Source organism: Drosophila grimshawi, unplaced genomic scaffold (genome assembly GCF_018153295.1).
Source record: "Drosophila grimshawi isolate 15287-2541.00 unplaced genomic scaffold, ASM1815329v1 contig_311, whole genome shotgun sequence".
Taxonomy (NCBI): domain Eukaryota; kingdom Metazoa; phylum Arthropoda; class Insecta; order Diptera; family Drosophilidae; genus Drosophila; species Drosophila grimshawi.
The window spans coordinates 5195345-5221604 of NW_025063098.1; the positions used below are offsets into that span (position 1 = coordinate 5195345).

General features: G+C 37.4%; 2 protein-coding genes across 10 annotated transcripts; both read left to right on the plus strand.

The window, feature by feature from the left end:
- Positions 1 to 1121: 1121 nt before the first annotated feature.
- LOC6563500 lies at positions 1122 to 3327 on the plus strand. Of its 9 annotated transcripts, none has more exons than XM_043214957.1 (7): positions 1122 to 1450; positions 1548 to 1717; positions 1770 to 1913; positions 1981 to 2190; positions 2246 to 2422; positions 2467 to 2506; positions 2695 to 2772. In XM_043214957.1, exons 1-6 carry the CDS (start codon positions 1171 to 1173, stop codon positions 2491 to 2493), a joined length of 1008 nt encoding a protein of 335 aa, XP_043070892.1. In that variant the 5' UTR covers positions 1122 to 1170; the 3' UTR covers positions 2494 to 2506; positions 2695 to 2772. The 9 variants fall into 9 exon arrangements, with proteins under 9 accessions (XP_043070892.1, XP_032593096.1, XP_032593095.1 ...); XM_032737205.2 differs by having other exon boundaries at positions 2483 to 2506; positions 2625 to 2772; XM_032737204.2 differs by having other exon boundaries at positions 2483 to 2506.
- An 8379-nt stretch (positions 3328 to 11706) lies between these two features.
- Positions 11707 to 13856, plus strand: LOC6563499 (modular serine protease). The gene is made up of 4 exons (XM_032737522.2): positions 11707 to 11937; positions 12044 to 12338; positions 12424 to 13485; positions 13547 to 13856. The coding sequence occupies exons 1-4, from the start codon at positions 11874 to 11876 to the stop codon at positions 13800 to 13802; spliced, it is 1677 nt and encodes a 558-aa protein (XP_032593413.1). The 5' UTR covers positions 11707 to 11873; the 3' UTR covers positions 13803 to 13856.
- The last annotated feature ends 12404 nt before the right edge of the window (positions 13857 to 26260 follow it).

Here is a 26260-nt window from a genome sequence, read left to right on the forward strand (position 1 = left end):
TTCAGCTCTTTAATTTTATCTATATTTGTGCCTATCAGCTGTTTTTGGCATGCCAGTAATTTATTGTGTATCTAATTAATTTCTGCTGTCTGCGTAACTTTTGTTAATTCTCTCTTCTGTCTGTGAGTCTGTGTGGGCATTGACTTAATGACCTAACCGCAGTGCTAGGGCAATGTCTAGGAGGAGCATGTCTCTATTACAAGCGAACAGTAAATCAGTTGACACACAAACTGCGGTTGTTAGCTATGTACATATATGTTTGTATCTCAAATGCATTTGAGGAATCAGTAGACATAGGCAGGCAGGCAGCCAGGCAACACATGATCTATGCGATGAGTTGCTTCTGTTAAATTTATGTATCGCCATCTGAAAAGGCACTTTAAAACTGCAGCCGTGGAGTATGTCAAGTGTCGGTCAACTACAAACAGAAGGTGCTGGTGGCATCAGCAGCGCCAGCCAGCAAAGGGACACTTGATAAATGCCCCAACGATACACGGATACAAACAACACCAGTAACAACAAAAACTACAGCGTCGGACACAATAAACGAGACGACGGGGTTGTGTGTGAGCTGGAGGTTAGATTGAAGTCCTCTTCATGCGGTGGATGCTGCTGCTTGAAACACATGCCCACTTGGAGTATAACAGCACCAGTTAACAATCTGTTTGTATTTCCCTTGTTGAAAACTTATAACAGAGCCAAAATTCGCTGCAGTTCACAATAGCAAAATGAGACCAATTTCCAATGGATCAAAATGGACAAAAGGGCAAACAAATATTTACAATTTCGATCATATTTTAATATACATATCATATTTAAAAATAGTAAAAAATTCAGGCTATTTTAGACACGTGGAGATGCACTCTTGTAGAAATCTAAGTTCATTGTAGACGTTAAAAAGCGAGCGCTTCTTCCCATAATTTATTTCGTTATCGTTAATCTTTAATAATTGTTAAAAGTCGATTAGTTCTTATGTATAAATGCTATTTTAAAAAATATTTTTATATAGCAACCATTTGATTTTCGTCAGAATTTGATTGAATATTCAAGAGAAATTGAGTTATTTTTCTTAAACACTAGGTTTTACATAACTGAATTATACATTTTTTTTTAATTTTTTAACTTGCATATTTATACAATTTTCTAACAATTTTTAACGCATAAACGGTAATGTTAAAGAACACAGAGATTATTGTGCCCTCGGGTAGCATGGAACGCAATTTGGAGCCTTGGCAAATAATCAACTGGTCAGACGATCAATTACGTGCCATCTACACCGATTGGGGCAACTATTTAGCTCTCAAACATAACTTCAAAGCGGCCACTCGATACCTTGATGCAGCGCTGGAGATACAGCCGAATGATCCAATTGCGTTAAGCAAACGAAGTCGGATCAAACGGTTGCAGGCGCAAGCACCTGACGCACTTACAGATTGCATTACAGCTAAAAGTTGAGAATCATATATATATATATATATCTACATAAAATTCTATATATATGTATAAGCCAAAATGCTAACTAGAAAATGTTTATTTCCGTTTTACAGCAATCCTCCAAGAATCTAGTCCCTCGCGATTGGGTACTAAAAATTACTTGGAGATTTGTTCTGCACTGTATGAATCCAATCACTTTGAGCAAACCAAGAGATATCTACATGATCTCCTGCAGGGCCCTAACAACGAGGAAAAAAGTCCTGTGCTGAAGCATATACGAACGGTTAGTAGAAACCTAAGTGTAGATATCCTTTTGAGTAATTTACTCGATAAAGGTGAATAGCAATATACATGATGCGCTTAAAGAAGAAGCTGCGCCGGCTATTCGTAGACTTATAGACAAAATGACTTCACATCTGGATAAAAAGCCCACATCTGTGAAGCCCGAGTGTGATGTGCTTAGCATTTTGGAAAAGGAGGTATGAATTGAAAAGTTTCATGTAATTATCACTGATCTATTATTTGTTAATATTCTGATGTATTCAGGAAGAGCTCCTCTCCCCAATAGAGATACAGCGTCGCAAACGACAATTCAAGATTTACAATCAAACTTATTTGCAGAAATCATGGATGGACGTTAATTTTCTTAAAGATGTACGCGGAAATCCAAATCTGTTATTGCAGCAATGCCTTGAGTCAACGAAGGAAATTGAAAATCTTACTGAACAGAATTACAAGACAGTGCGAACATTCACGGTATGACTGCCTATATTTCTATGGCAAAAATATATATACATTTTATTTTACTTAGAAAATGCTTCATGCTCGCTGTCCCATGTACAGTAGTCATTTAAAAAAGCATCCCAACAAGTATTTACATCTGCAGCAGGAGCAAGATAATCTCTTTCGCATACAATATCAAACGAAACGAAATATGTTCAAAATACTACGAACTATTCGAAGTCTGATACGCAATCAGGAACTAGAAGTGAGTTAAAATTTTATCGAATAAATATATATATATATTTATAGTATTTAATAATTCAAGAAATTGACTAAGTTTGTGGATGAGGTAATGGGCGATTATGTAACAATTAAAACAAATCGCATTATGCCTTGGAAATTTGAATTCATTAATGAGGTCTACAACTATTTGGGCTTGGCCCGCATTAATGAATACAAATTTTCAGGCAGCATGAAAACGTTAACTGGGAGAAAACGCTTACTAACATTGTTCAATATACCCATCGAACCTGCTAGTTTCTCAACGGTTAAAGAGGATAATATTTTGCAAATAAGACGACAGGAAAGCATAGATCCCATGGCAGAATTGTACAAGTAAGATCGATGTATTTATACTTTTATTGTTTACTTATTGGAACATCGTTTTAGAAAACGAATGGCTCGTTTTGAGTATCGCATGCGTTTCGCCAAGTATCCAATAGAACGCAGCTATCTATATCATGAGGCGGCTCAGGCAAATTTGGATAATCATTCCTTTGATGCCTGTTGCTTACTGGCACGCAAATCAATGGATGGTAAGGGTAATTGAGTAACAGTCGCAGACTGCTTAATCATTTGAAATTTCAGAGGCCCGGAAGGGCAACAACTTTGTTTGGGCCGTCTTGAGCGCTCTTATCGCCTGCAAAGCACATGCAATTCTCGGAAAATTAGAGAGACAAAAGGAAATGCTATCCGAAGCTTACCGATTGGCCAAACATTTAAAGAACATTGATCTATGCCTTTTCATTGACATTTGTCGACATGTGAATAATGAGGAAATTTACAATAAGAAAGCATTAATCACTTCCGACGTTGCCACTAAACGTCGACTGACGCGCTCATTTGAAAGTCCGGACAGAAATTCAAAAAGTATAGATGCATTATATTAATTATAAAAAGTATTATTTTAAAAGAAAAAATTTAAAAACTAAATTGTAAAATGTTTGTGTATTTTATATTGTGTGATTCGGTGGCGCAATGCAGCTTTCCATTTTTGTGCATTTCAAAATAAGTATAACTTAACTAAATTCTTTATTTCAATAAGAATGTCCAAAGTTCACTCTCCTATTCAAAACAGACTTGATCTTATAAATGTTTACGTTATCCATCATATTAGTGTACGATATATCACTTGTTGAGGCCATATTGTTAATATATATGCAGATGAAATCACTCGCAGCGCATATCGCTTGGTAATTATCTAATTATCCGGGCATCCAATGCCGCGTCCGAGCATGCAAATGCAACAATTGCGTCAACAAGAACGCTGGAAATGGAACAAACATGCAAACAAATTCAATATTTGTTAGGCATTGAAGCCACTCACTTTCCAAGTGTAGCTGATAGTCAACCCAGCCGATGATTTGCCGCCAGTCTTGTGCGTGAGTGTGTGCATTTACCTTCGAGGAATTGCAGCACTCAAGCAAATTGTTTGTACAGCAGCGTGCAAAACCACAATAGCTACAACAAGCAGTAAGCAAGAGTGCGACGCGTTGGACCTCGAACGTGACAAGGATAATAAGCGCCAACGGGCAAACACTGTTGCTAACCTGTTAACTGAATTGAAAGCGAATCAGCCGCGATTTAAATGCAATAACATACTAACCAACCAAGACCACCGCATCATTTGGCACATTGCCAAGTTAATGAATCGTAACGCTAACTGCAATTAAGCCGTTGTCGCTAGAGATACAAATTAATTCGGCAGCCGCCTTTTCGAAACTGGTTGTATGGTCGTATAGACCAATCAATTGTAGGCCCAAAAATGAGCCCGACACAATCGTTAATCAAATTAAAATTTATTTGCAATTTGGCCAAGTGCACAGTGGCTAACAAATTTATCATCGGCCCAACCAACACAAAATAACTAACAACTAGAGATGGAAGCGTGTCGCTCACGACACAACATTCATCTTTGATTTTAAATAGTTGTAATTATATTATGTCTTGCTTATATATATATATATATATAATATATATATACATATATTATATATTATAACATAAATATTACAGAGGAAATGAGGCAACCATGAATAAAAAAAAAATACAACAGAAATAATAATTTATGTCGAATTGTATATATAAATTAGTGGAAGGCAATGATTGGCTGATAAACACTTATTTTCCACACTTATTTTCACTGATTTTTATTTATTTTCTGATAATAGCATCTGAATTATCCATTTTATCGCATGCATGTCGTGTGCCTCACGAACCCAATACGGAAAAGTCAACTGTATCTGAAATTATTTCTGTATCTATCGATGTGCAGCTGTAACTGTATCTGTGGCGTGTCTGCATGTGCTCTGCATAATTTGAACGCTTAGTTTTTGGGTTCTTGGTTTGGTTTTGGGGTCTGGCTCTGGGTTGAGGTTTGTTGGTTTGTCGTGGATGCGTTCTTTGGGCGTTTTCGTTTGTTTGTGTCCAGTTGGCGCATAAATTTGCATGACAATTGCCTGTTGTTCGACGAACATGGCCAATGACGTTGTTGCCATTGTTGTTGCCATTTTTGTTGTTGCTGTTTTTTTTGACTTTTTGCCATTTTAATTAGGCAACTTCCTGTCAGCTGCAGTTGTCCCATCTGCCAACCAAGTGCCTGGTTTGATTATGATTATACGGATCTGATTTGAAGCTGGTGCTGTGTGAGATGAGTGCCACACCCACGCATCATAAAACCGCAAATTAGAAGCCATTAAATGGAATTAATTATTGCAATCGATAGCCTTGAAATCAATGTTTTTAAATATTTTCTAAATTTGGCCCAAAAAGTGTTTAAAACCGAAAAAAAAAACTTTTTAAATATATAGTTGAAGTTGTTACATGAATTAAATATGCCACATACTGTTAGAGTTCGTTTCCGTTAATGTTGTGCACACTCACACACACGTACATCTGACATTTGTGTGCATATTTTACTTGCTAATTTCAAAATCCTTTTTATTTGCAGAAACAAACTTTTGCATCCGCTAAAGCACACACACATGGACACACGAGCATATGAAATATTTGTCGAGGCCCGTACAGACACCAATGCAAACAGACAGGCACTCACAAGCCCTCCCACTCGCACACATACACACACACACACACACACACACACACACACACACACACACACACACACACACACACACACACACACACACACACACACACACATACACACACACACATACACACACACACATACACACACACACACACATACACACACACACATACACACACACACAACCACACACACACTCAACAGGCGACCGCACTGCCGTTTCCGCTTCCGTTTTTTGCAGCACACGTGCGTGCCTGGCGCTCTTTATATGCGGCTATGTTAGTTTGTGTACTCATGGGTGTGTGTGTGAGGCCCGCCTGTTGACAATTTTGCGGTAAGGTGCAGTCAGTTTCATGGCAAGCTTAATAAATTACAGAAACGATGCCCAAAAAATCTCAATATAAACAAAAACTCTGCTGCGGCTGGCCGCAACGGCTATCGCATGTAATATCCACATTGCCACGCTGCCACATGCAGTCCATCCCATTTGTTGTTCCCTGTTTTCAAATTATATAGCTGCTCTACTACTCTCTACTTGCTGCTACCCAATTGAAAATTATATGTATACCTCTTTCCAAAATTATTAAGTAAATCGCACATTTTTTTGGAACAGAAAACAATTTTGAAATCACATTTTTTATTGGAATTTCCAACAATATTTTCTGGTTGCCAAATGCCTAATTTAATGAATATAATTAATTTGTGTTACAATTTGGTGTGTGCACGTGCCACATACTTCACAAAAATGCAAGTTGTCCAGAAGAGTAAAGACTCTTTCTTTCAAGTTTCCAATAGAAAAACTCATATGGATGATTCTACGTGTTCTAAACTGCTGAAAATGTTTTACTACCGTTTGCATTATGTCTGGTCTGAAAATGATTTAAATTTGAAATGTAGATACTAAATAAAAAGTTTGTTTTAGTGCAAGTTGCGAGAAAATTTTCACTTTAATAGCTTTTTGGTGGTTTTAATATACTTAAAAAATTAAATAAAGCAAAGTTTAGGTAGGTTTTATAATATTCTTATTGCATTTTTTTAGTTTCACATTTAGGGGATTTTAATTTTAGAACTAAATAATAGACTTTGCTCAAAGCCAGTAAAAAGTTGGAGTATTATTTGAATTTAAGCACATAATTAAAAGTGTTACCTTCACGCAGACATTCAAGACTAAAGCGCACACACATACAGTGTCAGTGAGAGCGAGATATAGAATAGAGGAGAGGTGCACTCCGCATGCAGCAGCAATGTGCAACACTGGGGCAACACAAAGAAGCGGAAACTAAGTCAACAACTTTCCATTCTGTCAATGGCTGTGCTGCTTGGCTGGCTGAGATGCTTGGTCTGGCTCGTTCTGTAAATGACACACACTCACCCTGCATATGAAACTTGAAATATTTTTTTTCATTTCACAAATGAAACTTTGTGCACACAGCTGCAGATGTGAAGCAAACTTTAAACTTTGCAATTGCTGCAAACGTTTCTCTCCCCAAAGAGCAGCGGTTAACCAAGAAGGGGTTACAAGTGAGAGGAGGTTGTCCAGTTCAGTTGCAATCGTCATTTTCAATATACTCTTCCACTGCTGCTGCTGCTCCTTCTGTTCGTTCCTTTGGATTTTTCGTCATTGCTGGTTGCCTTCGTTTTGGCGCCACAAACTCCAAAAGGAAATTACTCACCAAAAGTAAACGCCAAGAGCGCAGCCCCCGACCTAGATCAAGACTCACGATCCCAGTCCAGTTGCCTCTAGGAAGTTGTTGACGCAGGACGAGCAACGAGCGTTGAGTGTCAGTGTCATATCCTGTGCCAAAAGTGCACACACAGACTGACACCCTACTCCCCACCATGCACAGCCTTCGGCAGTGCAGACCATCGCCGAGTGCTGCTGCACATTATAAATGAATAATTTATGCGCGCGTTCAACTGCAGATGGATATAGTTGAAGCAGCAACCAGCCACTCACAGTAAATGGGCTGAAGGGAGGGCAGAGCAGGGAGGGGTTGCAACAACATAGTCCTGGTCAACGCCAAATGAGTTGTGGCAGCGTCTCGCTGGTGCCGTAAAACCCAATGCCAGCACCCGAATGCTGTTGCTCAGCTCAAAATAAAATTTCGGAATCACTTAGAAATAAAAAGTGACCTCCAAATTAAAACAAAAGAATTTTTTAATCAAAAAGTTCCTATATTAGACCATATTTTGATTGTAAGTATGTTTTGGCAATTGAGATTTTAAGTGAGATTTTAGTCTGAGTTGAATTTTGTAAGTTATATATTATTTTCTGAGTGTACCAACTACCTCAGAGCTCTACCCTGCAAATTACATAATTACGTGCTGCTGCCTGCAGCCTGCAATATGGATGTGGCCCCGGTTTCTGGGCGTGCCACTTGTGGGGTGTGAAATTATCTGCCTGCTACCAAAAATAAGATGGAAGAAGCTGCAGCTCCAAAGTTATTAGAGCTACATTTTTGCCATTGCTAAAGTAATGACCAAGTGCATATCTCTCAGCACATATTGAGTTATGACTTAATTGGATAAAAGCCAGCTAAAACCCCCACTCTTTTTCTGCTCCACTGCACCCCGCCACAGTTCAAAGTCCCAGGACCGACGAAAACTTATGCTAAAAGTTTTGCCGACTATTTTTTTTACTTTGTTTGGCCGCAAGATTGTGTTGTAGGTTCCGCTGGGGCATCTGCTGATGACTAAGTGCTGGGAGCAACGATTCTTAGATATATGATCATGTTGAAAGTTGTCGGTGTTTGCAATACTGCAATAATTCATTAAAACTGTTTAAAAAAAAAACAAGTAAGAATGCTGTTGTCGAGTGAGCTCGAGTACGATATACTCTGAACCCAGCTGTTAAATATATTCTAATTTTATTGGCTAATTTCTCTTTAAAAAGTTTTACACCCAAATGTCAGTAGGTCTGCAAGTGCACTCATTTCTTATAGCAAGCACAGGCACTGAAGAGTAAAAGAAAAAACGAATGCAGCGCATGTTTTTATTCACAAGCCCAAACTGATCCCAACTGGCTGGCGACAAATGCATGCATATACATACATACATACATACATACATACATACATACATACATACATACATACATACATACATACATACATACATACATTCATACTTGGATATATACATACATATGTACAGGCAATTGTAGATATCGGAGCCATCTCTTTGCGACTGCTGATAGAAATGAGATATATTTTGAACTAAAACTTGGTTATTTTTTATCCGATCTAAATGCTGTGCGCGTGTTTTGAACCTTTGATGGAGGTTACCAGCTAGTTACCTTCCTTCACATTTTATCGATTTCCTAACTTCTTGGTGTCTGTATGTGAAATATATGAAAATAATTTATTAAAGTATTTGTAAGTTATTTGGTGACTCTTTGGTGACTAATAAATTAAATTATTTGTAAGTTATTTGGTAACTCAACAAATCAGTATCAGTACTAACATCATGCTAAGCAAAACAATTTTTCATAAAAAAGTATTAAAATAAGTTGTTCCTTTGGGAATAGTGTTCAATAGCGCAAATGCATTACACTACGCTGGTGAGGATTACAGATACAACGGGCTTGAAACCAACTCGAAATTCAACATTATATAGTATTTTTGTGTTAGTTCTTAAATTAAATTATTAATACATCATTTATTCATTCTGCTGCTTTAATATATTTATTAATGTTTGTATTTGTAATTTTGTTATTAACTGTTAACCTTGTGTCAATATTTCACAATATATTTCGAATTATTTATGTCGTTCTTTTTATCAGAGATATTGTTATTGTTATTGTTCGGTGCACAAAGCGTTTTTTATGCACACACGAGACTTCAAGTTTGGGCGGTATTTAACTATTTTAATTAACACTTTATTTTTCTTACACAAAGTTGCGCGCGTTGCTTGTTCTAGTTCTTATTACAACTTGGGCTAATTCGATAGTGAACTATCGATGTTTTACTAAATTACAAGTGTTGTTAAAATAAGTGAATAGGTTCCACCAGTGTTATGCAAAGCCGCGATAAATTGACAGCTGATATTGAGTGATCAGCTGTTTGAATTAGTTTGACCAAACAGTTATTAATATTGATTATTTTACATATTCTTATAAGAGTGTGTGCGGACGCAAATCAATCAATTAAATTATTATAGTAATTCCACATAGAAGATTTTATATCGTGTTTTTTATTGTTGCTGTTGACATAGTTGCGACAGAAACAAAACAACAACTACAAAACAAAAACTCAGTAACAACACTCAATAAAGAAAATAATAGAAACGACAACAACTAGTGCAATTTGTGCCCATTTGTCAGTATGTGTGTACGCTGATGTATGCGTGTGTGTGTGTAAGTGTGTGTGTCATTTCATGTCAATCCATATATCGTATGCTCCCCTTTGGCCATGCGAAAAGCCGATTGTCGTTGCTAAATCACAAAAGCGCATTTTGTTTGTCAATTTGCAAACAATTCCATTGACACTTGTGCACTCTTTATTCCCGGCATCCCTATATGCCCTTTATCCAATGTGGCAAACATCAAATGCTAGCTTTTCTTGCTGTAAGCATTTTAATTTTTAATACAGCATTGACAAGTCTCCGCTTTCAGCTCAATACTTCAAACTTGCCATCTAAATTAATTTCCAACCACACATTCCAATAGCAGTGGTTATCGTCTAGTGAACTTATAGTGTCGATATGGCCATATCTGTCTGTCTGCTCTAAAGTAATCGTGATGAATCCAAGTATATATAAAACATTTTGCTGAAGTCAGTATATACAAATGTCAGAGATACCCGATTGGTATTACTATTTTATGTAGCTGCTATAAGATGAGATTTAGAGGACAGATTTGTCTGCGCCTATCTTGATCAAGAAAGAACATCTAAATTTCAGTTCGGAGTTTATGTTTCATTAGTTCAAAATTTATGTTTCAGTAGAGTGATGTGAAATAGAAAACCGATTCATGACAATATCTTATTATATATTTTCGTTTATTTTTCATCTTTCCGTTTTCCAATTGACAAATAAATTGAAAAGTTCAGTCGATCAACGCAGCTAAAACATGCTGCGAATTCATTGTTGTTTCACCCTTAAAAGGGTATAATGAAGTTGTGAAAAGAATGCAACAGAGTAAACTCTTGATCAACCTCCATGTCCATTTGTCTGTATGAGCGCACCGATCTTTGTACATTTATAATACTGTAAATTTATAATACTCTACGCAGATAAATTTAATTTTAACGATAACTCTCCCCGTTACACGGATATCAATGCAAATCAAAATTCGCTTGCAACAAAAGCCACATTGTTAAAAATATAGCCTTCCTATTTCCAACTGTACAAATTTCATCAAGACTCATTTCTCATTTTATGTCGCAAAACGTATTTTCATATTGAGCAAACTAGCAGCAAGCAAGCATTTTAAAGAACCTGTATCTCAATGGATTCAATATAATTATTAGGGTATGCCCCAGGCGAGCTCTATCGACTAGCGCATTCTTGAGGGTGGGAGTTTTATACATGATATATCTCTGCATAGCATTTTCTGGCTTTGTTAGAAAATTGTTCAAAGCTAGTTTTTCACACTTGAATGTTTCAACACGCGCTCGTTGCCAGCCATTTGATTAAAAAACTTGTTTCTACTGTTGAATGCAAATTAAAGTTGACTCTTTGCAACTGGATGAATTGGAAACCGCAAATACAAAATCCCATTAAAGGGAAAGTAAATATATTCTCAAGTACATTTAAATTGTATGTAAATATAAATCAATCATAAATGTTTGGCTGTTGTTGCGTAAATATATATAAAGCTAAGATGTACAGATAATATCTGCAAATTATGAAACTTTTTGTCAACAAAACTACTCTCGAAATCTGGCAACTGCACGATACTCTGCTCCCATTTTTGAATCCGGGGTAGCAACAATAAAAAAAATGCAACACTGAAACAAATTCTTTGGGTTTATTCTTGATTTGCTAATTTTCTTAAAACTCAAATCTCAAATCATAAATATTAAGGCCATTCCAACTAAGTTGATCGACGATCTTTAAATTTAAATTTCACCCCGACCAAAACGCTTTCATTGCCAATGTTTTTAGACGACAGAGCACTAAATTATTACGTCAGATGTATGTATAAGCAAAAGTAAAAATCTCATATATATTAATAAGTACGAAGCACATTAATCATTATATTTATTGCACGTAAGTGATTCATATATGTGTTCCAAATCTTTGAGTTTCGATGTCAAATGGGCAAACAGTTTTTATGACTCAGTATGCAAAGATAATCAAACGCGAACAGTCGAAATTTAAAGGAACGGAATATTGTGAAAGAAATTCAAATTAAGAATTCACATTTCGTATCAGCATTACTTAAATGTTTCGAGCTATTAATATAGAAGTATTGAGCATTTGCCTGGTACTTCTATGCCTGCAAAGTGGTAAAGTTTATTTTCTTAACATTCTTAATCAATAATTTAAATAATCAATCATTGTGTTGAACGCGGCCAAATCCATTATTGATCGTAATATTTACTGCCTGCGCAGATGCACAACAACAAAATCACTGTTATGATGGCCAATTCCAATGCGACAATGGGCAGTGCATAGATGCTACTCGCAAGTGCGATTTGTCTAAGGACTGTCAGGATGGCAGTGATGAGACATTTGCGCAATGTCATGATATGGAGTGTATAGAAAGACACTGCGCCTACGGCGCATGTTTCAAGCGCTCCCAGATGTGTGATGACATACCCAATTGCTGGGATGGTACTGATGAGAACTGGTTCGAATGTTTCCCAGATGAAAATTCAGTCTTTGAGAAATTGGTTGGTGACTGCCGGTAAGTGCCACATAAAATGAGAGCAAATTCTCTAAAATGTAATTGAATTAAGTCTTGATTAATTATTAATGACAAACTTCTGCAGTAATCCTAATTTTCCGCAATTTCAATGCAAAGAATCGAAGGAATGTTTGCTTGAGAGTCAGCAATGCAATGGCGTTGCGGACTGTAGCGATAAATCAGATGAAAGTCATGAATATTGTTCACGAATCCTTTGTCGTGAAGACTCATTTGTCTGCGCTTACGGTGCCTGCATTCGCAAATCGGAGGCCTGCAATCACGTTGTCGATTGTCACGACGGCTCCGATGAGCTGGGTGCCATATGCAAAAAGTGGCATAATATAACCTCAAATGAGAAATGGTACGTTGAACGAAGGCAAATTGAACATGAAACACTTATTCCGATTCCAACTACTGAAACCAAGCCACAAACTACTGGAAAGCGTTGCAATGTGACGGGAACTGCACTGCGGCTAAGGACCATGTACAACGATCCTCCATATATGGGCAACGGAACCATTTCTCATCAGACCACTGTGCGCCTGTCCTGTACTCAGAACCACTTCCTCATGGGCGACGATGTGAATGCTTGCGACAATGGTCAGTGGAAGGCACCATGGCCAGAATGCGTGAGGGTTTGCAGACGTCATACGATCATAAATGATCCCAGTATTCGAGCTTCTTGTATTAATGACAATAACATCATCGACTGTGTCTCAGACCCATTAGTGGTGGGCAGCAGAGCAATCGTCCAGTGTGCTCCGGGCTATAAGTCGAGTGGTACCATTGCACAAAGTGAGCGCATCTGTGATATTGAAGCAAAATGGGTTAAGCTGACAAGTGGAAGCAACCAACAACATGGGAAAATGAAATGCATTCCCGACTGCGGCAGATATTTAAATACAGTTGATAAATTTCCATGGCTTATCAGCATATTCGAGCGATTGGGGCATACATATGTATTCCGTTGCCTGGGCGCAATTATTGATCCATTTTATGTGTTGACTGCGGCCGACTGCTTTTCAAGACATCCGATTGCACCTATTAACTATGTAATAGTCCTGGGCAATCATTCAGTTACATTCCTTCCAGGGGTAGAACACGGCTACGAAACCAGTAATGTTGCCCATATCGAGTTGGATAAATTGTAAGCCAATGAATTTAATATACTAATTATATACCATAACTAATAAATTTTTTAATTACAGTAATCCTTTAGCACTTCTGAAAGTGATAAATCCATTTGTACTCTCGGCAAAAGTGCGACCGATTTGCTTGAACAACTTTACCGAAAGCAATATGCAAACGAATTTGAAAACTTTGGGTGAACCTATTGTAGTGCACAGAAGAGATGAGAAAATTTATTCCCTAACTCACATTCAAAATACTCAAAGTTTGATTGATATGAATCAGTTTAACGACAGAATTAAAAATAAGCTGAAGTATAATAGATATAAACTATAAACAGAATATTCTTTTATTTCATTAATATTCTTTTAAATTTCAAGCAAAAAGTTGTCAGCTAAAATTAAAAAAAGATTGTTTCGTGTTTTTAAATTGGACATTTATTTTCAAACATCAACAAATATTTTATTTACTAATCAATCAAATTGTATTACAAATGTAAATTACAGCAATAAATTATATTATTATTATTATTTTTAAATTTCCACTGCATATATGGAATCATCTAAGATATGTAAAGCGATGTGCGATGTGCTTAATATTTTGAAAAAGGAAGTATGTATTGAAAACATTCATAAAATTGACATTAAATTTAATCATATAATACGGGTTGTTAAAAGAAAAATTGAAAAATGTCTGTGTGAGTGAATATTTTTTGATTCGGTGGCGCAATGCAGCTATCAAACCTAAGGATGTCACCAGTTACAACTTTTTGGGAAAAACTGTAAGTGCGATTTTTATTTCTAGACATGTACCCAAACTCAAGTTTTCTAAAGCAAAAATACTTCACAAAAAAAAAAAAAAAACGGAAGCATTAATGCCTGTTGGACATTCAATCACTGCAAGTGCTGCAACAGCAACAACAAAATCTGCAACTCAAAACTTTACACTTTCTTTTATATAAATATTTATTTCTTGTACTCTCGGACGCTACTGCCAACATTTTACTACCCTATCCAAGGGTAGTCTTATGTTTTTATAAAATTTGCAAAAGTTTACTGCACTGATTTCCATAATCACTGAAATTAAGTTGATTTTTGTTACGATTCGCACACTTGATATAAATTGGACTCTAATCAGTTAAATATGTACTATCTTAGTAAGCAATAGACAAAATCTGTATTAAGTAAAAAAAGTAGAATTAAAAACTATCGTAATATTTTTATCTTAAAATTATAATGAAAGGGTATTTGAAAAGGGCAACCCACAATGGCAACTGTTCGCGTTAAGGCAAACTTTTCACACTCGACGCCTGGCGAGAGAAGGTGGTGAAGGCGTGCTTAACGTAAATCAAGATTTCTTCAGCTGCTCACGCCCGCGCTGGCTGGCAGTGGTGGGGGAAGTAGCGCTAACACTACACAAAAGACGCAAATAAATGAAGCCATTTGTTGTGCTGTTAGCTGAGCTTTGATGCAAAGGTTGGTGCTCAAGTCGCAGCGGTCGCTGTCGGTTGGCGAAATTACTTGTCAGCTGCCATTGAAAATTGTTAACAATTTCCATTAGTTGCTTGTCATTTAAATTTCGTATGTATTTTTAAAATTCAGTCCGCCTTCCAACCTGTCAGGACTCTCAAGTTCGCCTAACCTCAACTTGGAAGCTATCTTCCGTTCACCCGGTTCTCGCCGGAGGGACTGTATGGTGTGTGTGTGTGTGTTTGGGAGTAGCCCTGCTGCAGGTGTCGGCTAACTTTGTTCGTAGTTAGCTCGACAATTGTCTGGGGATGAGCGGTGAGGGCTGTGTTTGGGCATATCTGGATGTACATGCAACGGAAGTGGATAATTTGGTAGCGGAAATAATTTGTCCTCTGTTTGTCAGTCATAAATTTAACATTTTTTTCGTTGTTATACATAACTTGACTATTATTTATTAAAACCAAGTTGAGAATTTGGCTAATCTTGGTTCGCATATTTAGAACAGGAAGTTGAAATCAAGTAGCAGTTGTAACGCACTTTTTTACCCAAATTACCTATTATTTGGTTTTGTGTGAAGAAGATAAATTATGATTAATTTAATATTAATATTGATATACATTTGATATCATTACAATTTGCAAAATATTTGTCAAATTAATCCAAATTTATTATATAATTAATTAAGAATATAAATAAATATTAAATTCAAATTATTTTTCAAACCTTTTTTAGAGAGTGAATTTTCTTATTTCACATTTAATTAATAAATAATTTAAGTTCTCAACAAAAAATTCTTCAATTTGCGTTTGGATTCATTATTGAGCACCAAAACTGTGAAATCAGCTATTTTAAAGCAATAATCACAATATACTGCAAATTGCACTTAAAGAAGTTGTTGAAGCGAGTTGAAAAATGTCTTCAAATTGCTATTTTCTGCTTTATGCTGCTAAATTACGCAAAGCCAAATAAGAACAAAGGATGTCAGACGATGAAGGCAAAAAAGACAAAACAAAGCCATCTGGCAGAAGGCAACTAACAACCTGCAATTCAACTTTGTAGACATACCGAAAGGCAATTGTTTGCTGTTACTGTTGTTGTTGACGACGACGCATGCCATAAAAATGCTACAGCAGAAAATTTGCTGCTTGCAAGCAATTAAAAGCGCAGCAAAGCAAATAAATGGCCACGCCCTATGATCAAGTAACGCCCACAGTCGTTGTAGACTTTAACTAAACGAATGTCGTATCCAGAGCACAGTACAAGCATGGCCCCCTGCCACCCTGCCACCCAGCCACCCTGCCACCCTGCTGCTGCCGACATGCTTAAGCTTTATGTAGTTGCAAACTTGACGTAGTAGCTGACTAATTAGTCATAAAATTACATGACGCAGGTCGAGCGTATGAACTTAAAGGAAGGAGACGGGTATGGGGATGTGGATGTAGATGTGGAGACTGTGGAAGAGATGATGGAGAGAAGCCCACAATGGCCGTACAAACAGAAGCCGCAGTCGAATAGCCAACTCAAAGTGCAAAGTGCCACCGGAAGCAGTTGGCGCTGGCGGAAATGCGTGCCTGTTCCACTGATGGGTGTGGCTGGGGTGGTTGTCGGTTGTGTTGCTGTATTGCCTACTGCCTATCTACACGCCGGTAGCTTCATAACCAGCTGGAAAGGTAACAGCGGGGCATCTGGTCTGTCGCTAATTGCTGATTTCCCGTTGGCAACTAGCGCCGGAGCTAGGTATGGACCACATGCCTGCCGTAAACATACAATTTTATTGTAAAATATAAAAGTGTAAGCTTGCAAAGGGTTGAAGAAATATGTCGGCAATTTCTAGAATTAAAAATAAAACGCTCTAAATGAGTTGCCAAGTGCTTTTTAAACTAACTAAATGGTCATTTTGTCAGATGGCAATATTAGGGATATCTCCTCTTGTTATTTTCTAATAATGTATCAGTATAACAGACACAAGCTAAGCTTAACTTTCTTTAAAACATTTGCTCTAAAGCGCTTTACTAAATTTTTGTTAGAACTTGCACAGGCTTTAAGAAAGTTTCAATTTATTGAGTAAACATTTTCAGTAGCTTTAATTAAAAATGTTCTTGCTAATTGCTAATATTTTTAATTTAATATAATTCGTTATGACTCATTAATTTCATATTTTAGGCGCGTACTTTACATTTTTCACGTGCCCATCTCGAAGAGGCTTCAGTTTTTTGAAAGCGGCACAGAAACTGAAATGGATGAAACACCTATACATGGCCAGAAATACACATAGACGCAGACAGAAAAGCTATAGAAAATGGGTAAACGGGCGAGAGAGTGCTAGAGTGCGAGAGAGATTTACTGTGGCAAGGCTGCACATTTGCCACATCACTTATTAGCTTTATTGCTTTTAACAATTTGAGCTTCCGCTACTTGGCAGCGCCAACTAAAACGTGTGCTGATTAGTGGCAGTGGAATCGTAGCAGGAGCGGTTGCAATGCTCGGTTACCATTGCCAGTAGCCAGTGTTCGGAGTGCTCGTTGTGTGGCAACGCCATAAATTTCTATGGAGCTGGCAAAGCTGCAATGAAAAAATGGGGAGGCAGCCCACGCAGAAAGATAGTCAGAGAGAGGCAGACAGAGGGGTATGCAACATTTAACATTGCAGACAATTTATAAGGACATTCATGGCACACGGTACAGGCGATGGCGACGGCGATGGCCATGCCGATGCGACTGGCGACGGATGCGCTGCGATGCGAAGCCAGGCACATGCTTTGCCACTTGGCACAATGGCTGACTCGTCCTGTGAACGGCAGCGCCATGTCCTTTTTTTTTGTTGCTCGCATTGTGTTTGGAATTCAACATTTAAGCCACTTATGGGCAAGTTGAACTGGCATTTCAAAGGCTGCGACGGCGACGGCCGCAGGACAATGCAGGTTAGCAAGATTTATGGTAGACATCGAGACAGTTAGAACCGGAACGATGTGCAAGAAAGAGAGCGTTAGATAGAGTGACGCAATGACGCGCATTTACGTGCCTCTTTGGTTGCAGCGACATGCACGCTGTGGCCATGGTGTTACTAATCCTGGCCAGAGCGAGAGAGCCCCAAAAGCGTTTAAAATAAAGCAATAGTAAATGTGGCATGCAGCGTGTGGCACGAGGCATGTAATAAATGTTCATATGCCAACTGTTAAGTGCAATTATCTGAGCATTTGGCTACGGTAACACAATCCAACCCAGCCCACTTGTATAAATCCATTGCCCATCAACAAAACTGTTTCGGTAAAAACTCCGCTCAGCTGTGCGATTGTCCTGGCTATGAAATAAATGAGTGTGTGTAAGTGTGTACATTTTTGCCACTTAAAATTGTTGGCCAATTTTACAGAAAAGGTACTGCATACATCGAAGACAGAGATATCAAGCAAGCCCGCCAGCCAGCCAGCCAGTCAGCCTACCAGGACATTGGTTAAATTCTGAAATGTTGCCCAGAGAAGTGCAAATTACATTCAAAAAAGGCAGGAGATGGGAACTAGTGGCTGGCCAGGAGTGTCCTGCAGCAGGCCTGGGTGACCAATGAAGCGACACGGATAACTTAACCACACTTGAGTGCGGCAAGCACTGCTTGCAGTCTGCTGCTGCATATGACAAAATCTGCGGAAAATTACATTTAACGAGAACCTACACACAATTGCACTAAACGAAATGATAACCTATATCCTGCTAGCTAATGCCAGATATATGAATTCTATTTATTTTGCTTGGGAGTTGTATTTGCGCCCCATATGTACTATTCTGAAGTCGAAGAGGCGGTGCCTTACATACAAATGGTGTGTAAAGCTGCCATAAACCAAGGCTGAAAAAAAAAACAGTGTTAAATTAAAACACATGATGGAGAGTAAAAGTAGGGACGAAGTTGTTTTTCTTCTATTAACAAGACTGAAGTGTCATTAATCTGAGGCTTTGTGGCTTTGAAGGCTACTCAAATAATTGAATACAAATAGATGAATTGATGATAATCTAAATATGGTATCGAAGGTTGTTATTAAATATAACATATATATTTCTTACAAAGATATTTAACTTGAAGTTTATTGTTCATCCAAATAAGGGTGCTTCATATATTGCAGCTGAAAAGATGCTCAACAAAATATGCGATGCGATGTTCCCAAAACATCCAGCAGCGTTTCATTGTATGTAGAAACAAATGCTGAAATTCTGCTCACCGACCCCACAAAATCGCTAAGCTCCTTCCTCGCAGATTTGGTGCAGCAGTAATAAACTTGTCAGCAGCCCCCGCAGGCTTCATGTGGATTCCTTTAAGAACAAACGTAAATCAAATGAGTGCGCATGTCGCTGACAGACAACTGCCTGACAAAGGAATACTGAGTTGATTTTGCGAAATGCGGTAGTTGATAAGGAGGGGGAAGTCGAAACAATATAGACAATGCTTATAAATAGCAAGAAGGCAATTCAATGCGTGACTTGACTTAGCAACTCGAGACTGTACTTGAGATCAACTTCAACTTCTAATCAGCGACTGACAAAAAAAAAAAAAGAAGAAAAACATAACTATTAAAAAGGAAACGTAATAGTGTCGCACACATAAAAACCGGTTTTCGAGTGCCCCCAAAAAGTAAAGGGATGGCGATGAATTTGATAAGCCTGCTGATAAGTGTCCTACAGTAGACATCGTGTCGCTCGCGTCACTTCAAAATGGCGTCACAAAGTACATTTTGAAACGAGCAGCGAAAACGTGAGTTGATTACCAATATCCTCCTATAACTATGAGTGTGTGTGCGTGTACAGCGCTATTTAGCTTCATAGCCGAGACAACTTTAATAGCTGCTGCTAAGAGATTTCAACAACCAAAATGACTTGCCACATTACTGTCGCAAGTTTTAATGGGCAAAAGTATGGTAAACACGTTGTTCGAGCATATGTCACAAAATTAACTTTCGAATGAAACAGACGAATTTACATTTGCTATTAATGAAAAGCATTACTTTTTTGATACATTTATTTTGAAAGTAATATTTCGCCACAAGTGAGGTGAAAATTTAACGAATTTCACACAAATATTGCGAAAAAAATAATTGAATTAATAATAAACACATAGTTCAATAAGAGATAGTCGGTTGAAATCATAAACTGTAACTGTATTAATTATGTATATTTAATAAACCATATTTTTCAATATGCCGTATGCCATTTTGAATTTTAAATTGGTTTATTTTCGTGACAGAAATGTTTTAAGCTTAACAAACTTTAGGAGTGAGGAATACAAAACACACTTTTGCTATGCAAATTTAAAAGAAAAATTGTAATTGAAAAGACAATATCCAGCCGATTATCGTTTTCTTTTCGTCTTTTCGTCCTCCAATTCAAATACTCAAACTAGGTCAGGGTGCTCGCAGAATTGCCCAGTTGATTGCCAAAAAGACTTACGCTAGGCAAAACTATAAGCAAAACAGAGGATGTGTCCTTGTTATAGAGCTATTTGTGTGCCCAAACACAAATCTAGCTGACGGAATTCGCTCAAAACGCCAACCAATAAACCGAAATGGCTAACCCCAAATTCAGACATTGACAAAGTTTTCAAATATTGACCATGTCAACGAGGCAAAAAAAAAAAAAGAAAAATCACAAAACAATGCAAGAAAAACAAAGGAAATTAAAAGCATAAATAAAAGCAGACAACCCTCAGAGGCAAAGCAGCTCCACATTTCCCACTTAGCACCCAATCCCAAATTTCTTGACCTTACCCGGCCAAGCAAATGGAGAAAAACCAAACTACTGAAAATTATGAGTCCTGGATTCAGAAATGGCTTTGTGAGTATGTACTATAAGTATTGTAATTCATTTGCCGAAACAAGAAGATGGCAAAAAAAAACGAAAAGCAAACGAGAATTAAATGCAGCCAAACGCAAAACATAACAACAATAACAATAGCAAAACAGCGGCGACAAAGTGCAGTAAAAATTCAACACTTTTCCATTTGTCTAGGCTGGTTCTGCTGAGGTTTGGGACTTCTTTGAATGGGGTGTGTGGCCCTGTGTTTATTTTCTTCTTTTTTGTTTCTTTTTTTTTTTTTTGAGCGCACCCGGCTCTCGCCTAACGTAGATAAATTGCGTTAGAAAAAGAGTCGGCGTCCCGGGTCCATTCGTATAATTCACTTTTGTCAGACTCATAAAAATTGTTGAGTGACATTTGTTTGTGTTTCTCGTTTTGCTGGCATTGCCTGTTGTTATAGTTCTACTTCTGCTGCTTCTCTTTCACTCACTGATTCCATGTCAGTGCAGCCATCTTTTTCTTTTCCACTACAACACACTTACCCACTCTAACACACAATATAGTTTTGTTTTTACCATTTCGCTTCTAGAGTCGTGTTTTCTTCCTTTTTTTCTGCTTTTTTGTTACTTTGTCGGCCATTTCGTGTTGCTGTCTGTTTTGTGACCGCATAAAAGAAAATTAGTGAGCTCTCTTGCTAAAAACAAAATAAGAAATATGTAAAACATTTGCCTTTTTACTTTTTTACTTTCGCTGCTGATGTTTCAGTTGCTACACATAATGACAAAGGTTTCCGCTGTCAAATGGCTGGAAAAAAGCAAACATAAATTGAAAGATATAAATAAAAATGCATGTAATTTTTTTACTAGCTTCATAAATTGCAAAGTCTTTCTATACAGCCGGCCATTTGTCGACAGACTTCCAAATATTTTTTTAACGCGTTCTTTACAATGTTACACCTTTGCAATATAGCGAATTTGGACGATCCGGTTTACATACAATGTAGTTTTCGTGATTTTATACAGACTCCTTTTGTTTGTTTGATGTATATTTAGTTGAATCACAGCGTGGACAAAATCAAATTTCTGTCCACAAATGCATATTGCAGCAATCAAGAGTTACGGGCGCTTTTATCGTTCGCTTCGCTTCCCCTGCCTTTTGGGAAATGCAATTTACGTTTTATATGTGTATGTATATTTTTTAAAGTCAACACTGAAAGTTTCTTCGACATATTGACCTTTTAGCACCTGGCTAGCGTATTACTCTAACGAACCACAAAAATGTGGCACCTATCCCCCCACCTCCCCACCCCTAGCCCCTCCCACACCCCCTGTTACTCCAATATCGAAATCACAGCTTGTACGTGCAGAGTCCTAGAGTTCCAGCGTTGTAGAGTTCAACTGTCCAAGCGGATTGTCGGTTGCAAGTGCGCTTATTAAGAATCCGCAGAGAGAACGAGGTGGACATGGAGTTAGAGAGAGAGAATGAGAGAGAGAGAGAGAGAGAGAAAGAGAGAGATGGCTTCATCCTTTGCACATTTCCACATTAATGAAGTGCTCATGTGTCCGTGTGGGTGAATCAGAGTAAGTTCCTCGTTCTTCTCCCGTTTCCAGTCTCAACGTTGATTACATGAGAAATTCATGCCCATTCATTCAAATTTAAGAAAAGAAAAAACTTTTAAAGGAAAAAACTTTGCTGTAGAGTTTTTATTTATTTTTTTACTTTACTTCTGTTAAGGTCGCTCCTTTCAGCTGAGGCCTAGTTGTTTTTGAATATTTAAGATAGTTTTCTATCGACTTTAAGCTGATCACGCCCATTGTGTCGCTGCCTATTGCAGTGGAAATTTTCCAATGTGCTCGATTCAAATTTTATCAATTTGGTAGCTAACGATTTCACCTCTACGCTAACTGATTGAATTGTTGCAGCGTTTTACGTGTGCCGCATTGCAAATGCGTTTCTTTTATACTCAGTATATATATATATTTTTTTTATAGATATTCGCCTAGTCTGAAGGAGCTCTCACACAATGGCCACCGAGGCGACTAGGAGCAGACAGCAGGCAGCTGGCAGCTGGAAAATCAATTTCACCGAAATAAATTGTCGAATTTCTGGTATAAATTGAGAACGCTTTAGCAATACTTTACAAAGCACACTCAATTCATGTTGTGTGCTTCTATCTGATATTTGTGGTCAGTCGACTGATTATTAAGAATTTGTAAAAATATTTACTATCAAATAATTTACGTATTTCTGCAAACCATAAATACATATTAAATATTACACACTATGAACATTTTACTGGCAATTAATCACTGCGAACTGCATGTCACTCAAGCGTCTCATTAGGCATTAACCTCGATATTTGTTACATAATAATCTACTGAATTATTTAGTCAAAGGCTTGGAATATATCGATTATTTATGCTGTGATGAAAATACCATGAAATGCGCCTTTAGTCCAAGGCATGATTTATTGATCAAGATATGGAAGGCGAAGAAAACAAATATGTGGCTAAATATATTTGAGCAATCAGCAACTGGTTAGTATTTTTAGAGAAAGTGGACAAAATATCATGAACTGAATTTTAAATATTACACATATTAAAATAATAAAACTTTAAATTAAATACAATGTGGTACAATATACTAAATATCAATTAATATTTATGATACAATTTAACCAAGAACTTCACATAAAATTGTAATATTTAAGGGAAAAATGACTTTATTGCATTTTATTCCCAAAGTCTTCCATTTAAAGGGTACTTAAACTGTGAGGCAATTATTTCATAGCAGTGTTAATTTATCTAATTAATACATAAGAGTTGTGGACAGGACCAAACCATGCAACTGGTTAAGCAAAAACGAGCAACATCATTATATTTAAGACTCCATATATATACATGATTGCTCATACGCCGTGTATGACGTGGCTATGGCAATATGCTACTAATTATTCCAAAATGACAACGCAAATGTTCGTGGAAAATCTATTGCCACGTAGCTAAAACAAAGTGCTGCACCAAATAGCCGAAAAATTTGTGTTAAATAAGCGAATAAAAGCAATGAAAGTTTTGCCTCTCGATGACTGCGCGGACAGCCAGTCATCCGTTGCCCATTTCAGGCTTTCATTTTGGCCAACTCATTATTGAAGCGCCGGTTTTGAGCGCTTAAAGCCTGTTTTTGGGTATGGTGGGCCTCTTAAGCTTTGGCACGTTTCGAGTGTTTATTTCGAAATTCATTTTCTCGTTCGCATACTCCCATACTCATGCTGTACCTCATTAAATGCGAAACGCTCTGTTTTTCAATTCAAATTATTCTACACGCAAGTTTTACTGTGAGCTTGCATTAACATTTTTATTCAATTTGTGTATGACGTTTGCTTGAGTTCCATTTCCATTTCCGATATGACACACAAGAGTCCATTATAGTTGACAGCATTACCAAAACCAATTTGTATAAGGCAATGTCAACGCAAATGCGTTCTCTGTCACTCTTATTTTTACTTACTTTATCTGTGTGTTTCGCTTCTCACTGCCAAAAAAAAAAAAACAACTTTTTTTTTTTGTTTAACAACCACTTATTTAGATTATATTTGCTGATTTCCACTTATATTGCACTTAATATGAACGCGCCTGTATATTGTGTATTGTATCTTGTATGTTGTATCTGTGCAGTGTATCTTACAGCGCCGAGCTGAGTATCAGTTCCCCGTTGTTTGCCAAGTTGCCGGCACTCGAACATGATTGATAATTCTGATGACTCATGCGTGTAATTCAGCTTACGGTTTGGGGGGCTTTGTCTCGGTCCCTTGAGCTTATATGACGTACATATGTCCTGACATTTATGATAAATTCATGCACTAAATTGTTTATTATAACCCACTACTAGCAATTGCATTGATTTTAGCCGAAATACTCATTGAAACTTTACTCATTGAATCATCAAAATATTCTTTTGGGCTTTTATCTATGCTGAAACAGAAACGTTTCTCTGGCCAGCTCAATTAAGTGGAACGACTGTAAGAAACTGCTGGGACAAATTTTGCACAAGGGCCAACAACTAAGTAAACAACCGCAAACCCCATTAAAATGAACCTAATTAAAATTCAGCACGTTTTCTGCAGTCCATCCAACCACGCAACCACTCACCTTATCACCCAACCATAAGCCACGGCCATAAAACAGTCAACAGTCAACAGGACTTCAGCAATGCCATCAAAAAATATTGTAACACATTTCGCCTATTAATTGTTAGCAGTTTCCGGCACTGCTAGCCAGAACTTTCCCCAGCATCATTGGCCAAAAACAATTGCAGAATCCACAATTTGTTACCTTTTGTTTGCAAGCTGTTGATGGCCCTCACTGCTTCTGGGGCCCCTTAAAGCATTCATCATAAAGAAATTTTGCAACATTGTAGATTGGCCAAGCTGTCGATACTACACTGTCATCTGCTTGCTGCGCTACCCCTATGAATTCAAGTGTTTTGCCACTGTTCCACTGCTTCAAGAATGAAAGCCAACTATTAATTTTTTTGTGCATTGGGACTCAAGTATCTACGTGATTCAACCGATGAAAAGTTTAAAGTTTGTTCTTCCACCCAGTCAAAAGAATTGGAAGAAAATAAAAATAATATAGGAAACTTTTAGAACTATGTTCAATGGAAAGAATTTGACATTTAAAACTATTTATACCATTTTATAAATTTTTTTTTAATTTACTATCGATTCGTTCCATATGCCCTTTAATCATATAAAAAGTAGTCATTAGAATAAAAAAGGTTATTCAAAACCTATTTTCATCAAGAACCAGCCGTTCTCCTAGTCAAGTTCTCGATCCACACTCGATCACCTTAGCGCAGGTGTAAATACAAAATTGATTCCCAACTTTTTAATAATCTATTTAAAAGTAGTTGATGCATAGCAAAGTATATATCGCATATAATCCAAAGTTGGTCTGCAATGAATTAACTGGTACGCGTTAACAAAGTTTAAATGCATTTTCAGCACATTTGGCTGTCACTTAGCCAATTTATCAAGAAGACCTCCAGCATTAGAATTTTCAGCCATCTTTAACTCCCCCTTCCTCGCAACCTTTCAATAACATCGCCCGCTTGTTGCCATGGAGTAGTGCAAATAAATAGCTAGATATCGTGGCATAAAGCGAAATTGTTGTACGCAGAGTAAACAAAATAAACGCGAGCAAGTTGAATGTTGTTGCGCCGAGGTGCACAGAAAGATACACAACTTTAGTCCCCAAAGAGCGGAGTCGAGCAGCAGGCAGTAAAATGACGAATACGCGACCTCCATTTCGCTGTGTGGTGACAGAGTGAGTGTCTGCGTGTCTGAGCGTTTGAGGCAGGGCTAAAGTTTAGCTATATTTATGGTAATTAAAATTGATTCGAAAAGTTTAGATTGTCTCTGTGGTTTGGCACCGGTGCGAGTTACCCAAAAATTTCAGATTTTATCATGTTTTCAGCCATTTTACCGAGTATTACCGAGAGTATCTCATCCCCCACATCTGCTATATGAGCAGCTAAATTTTGGTAACATGAT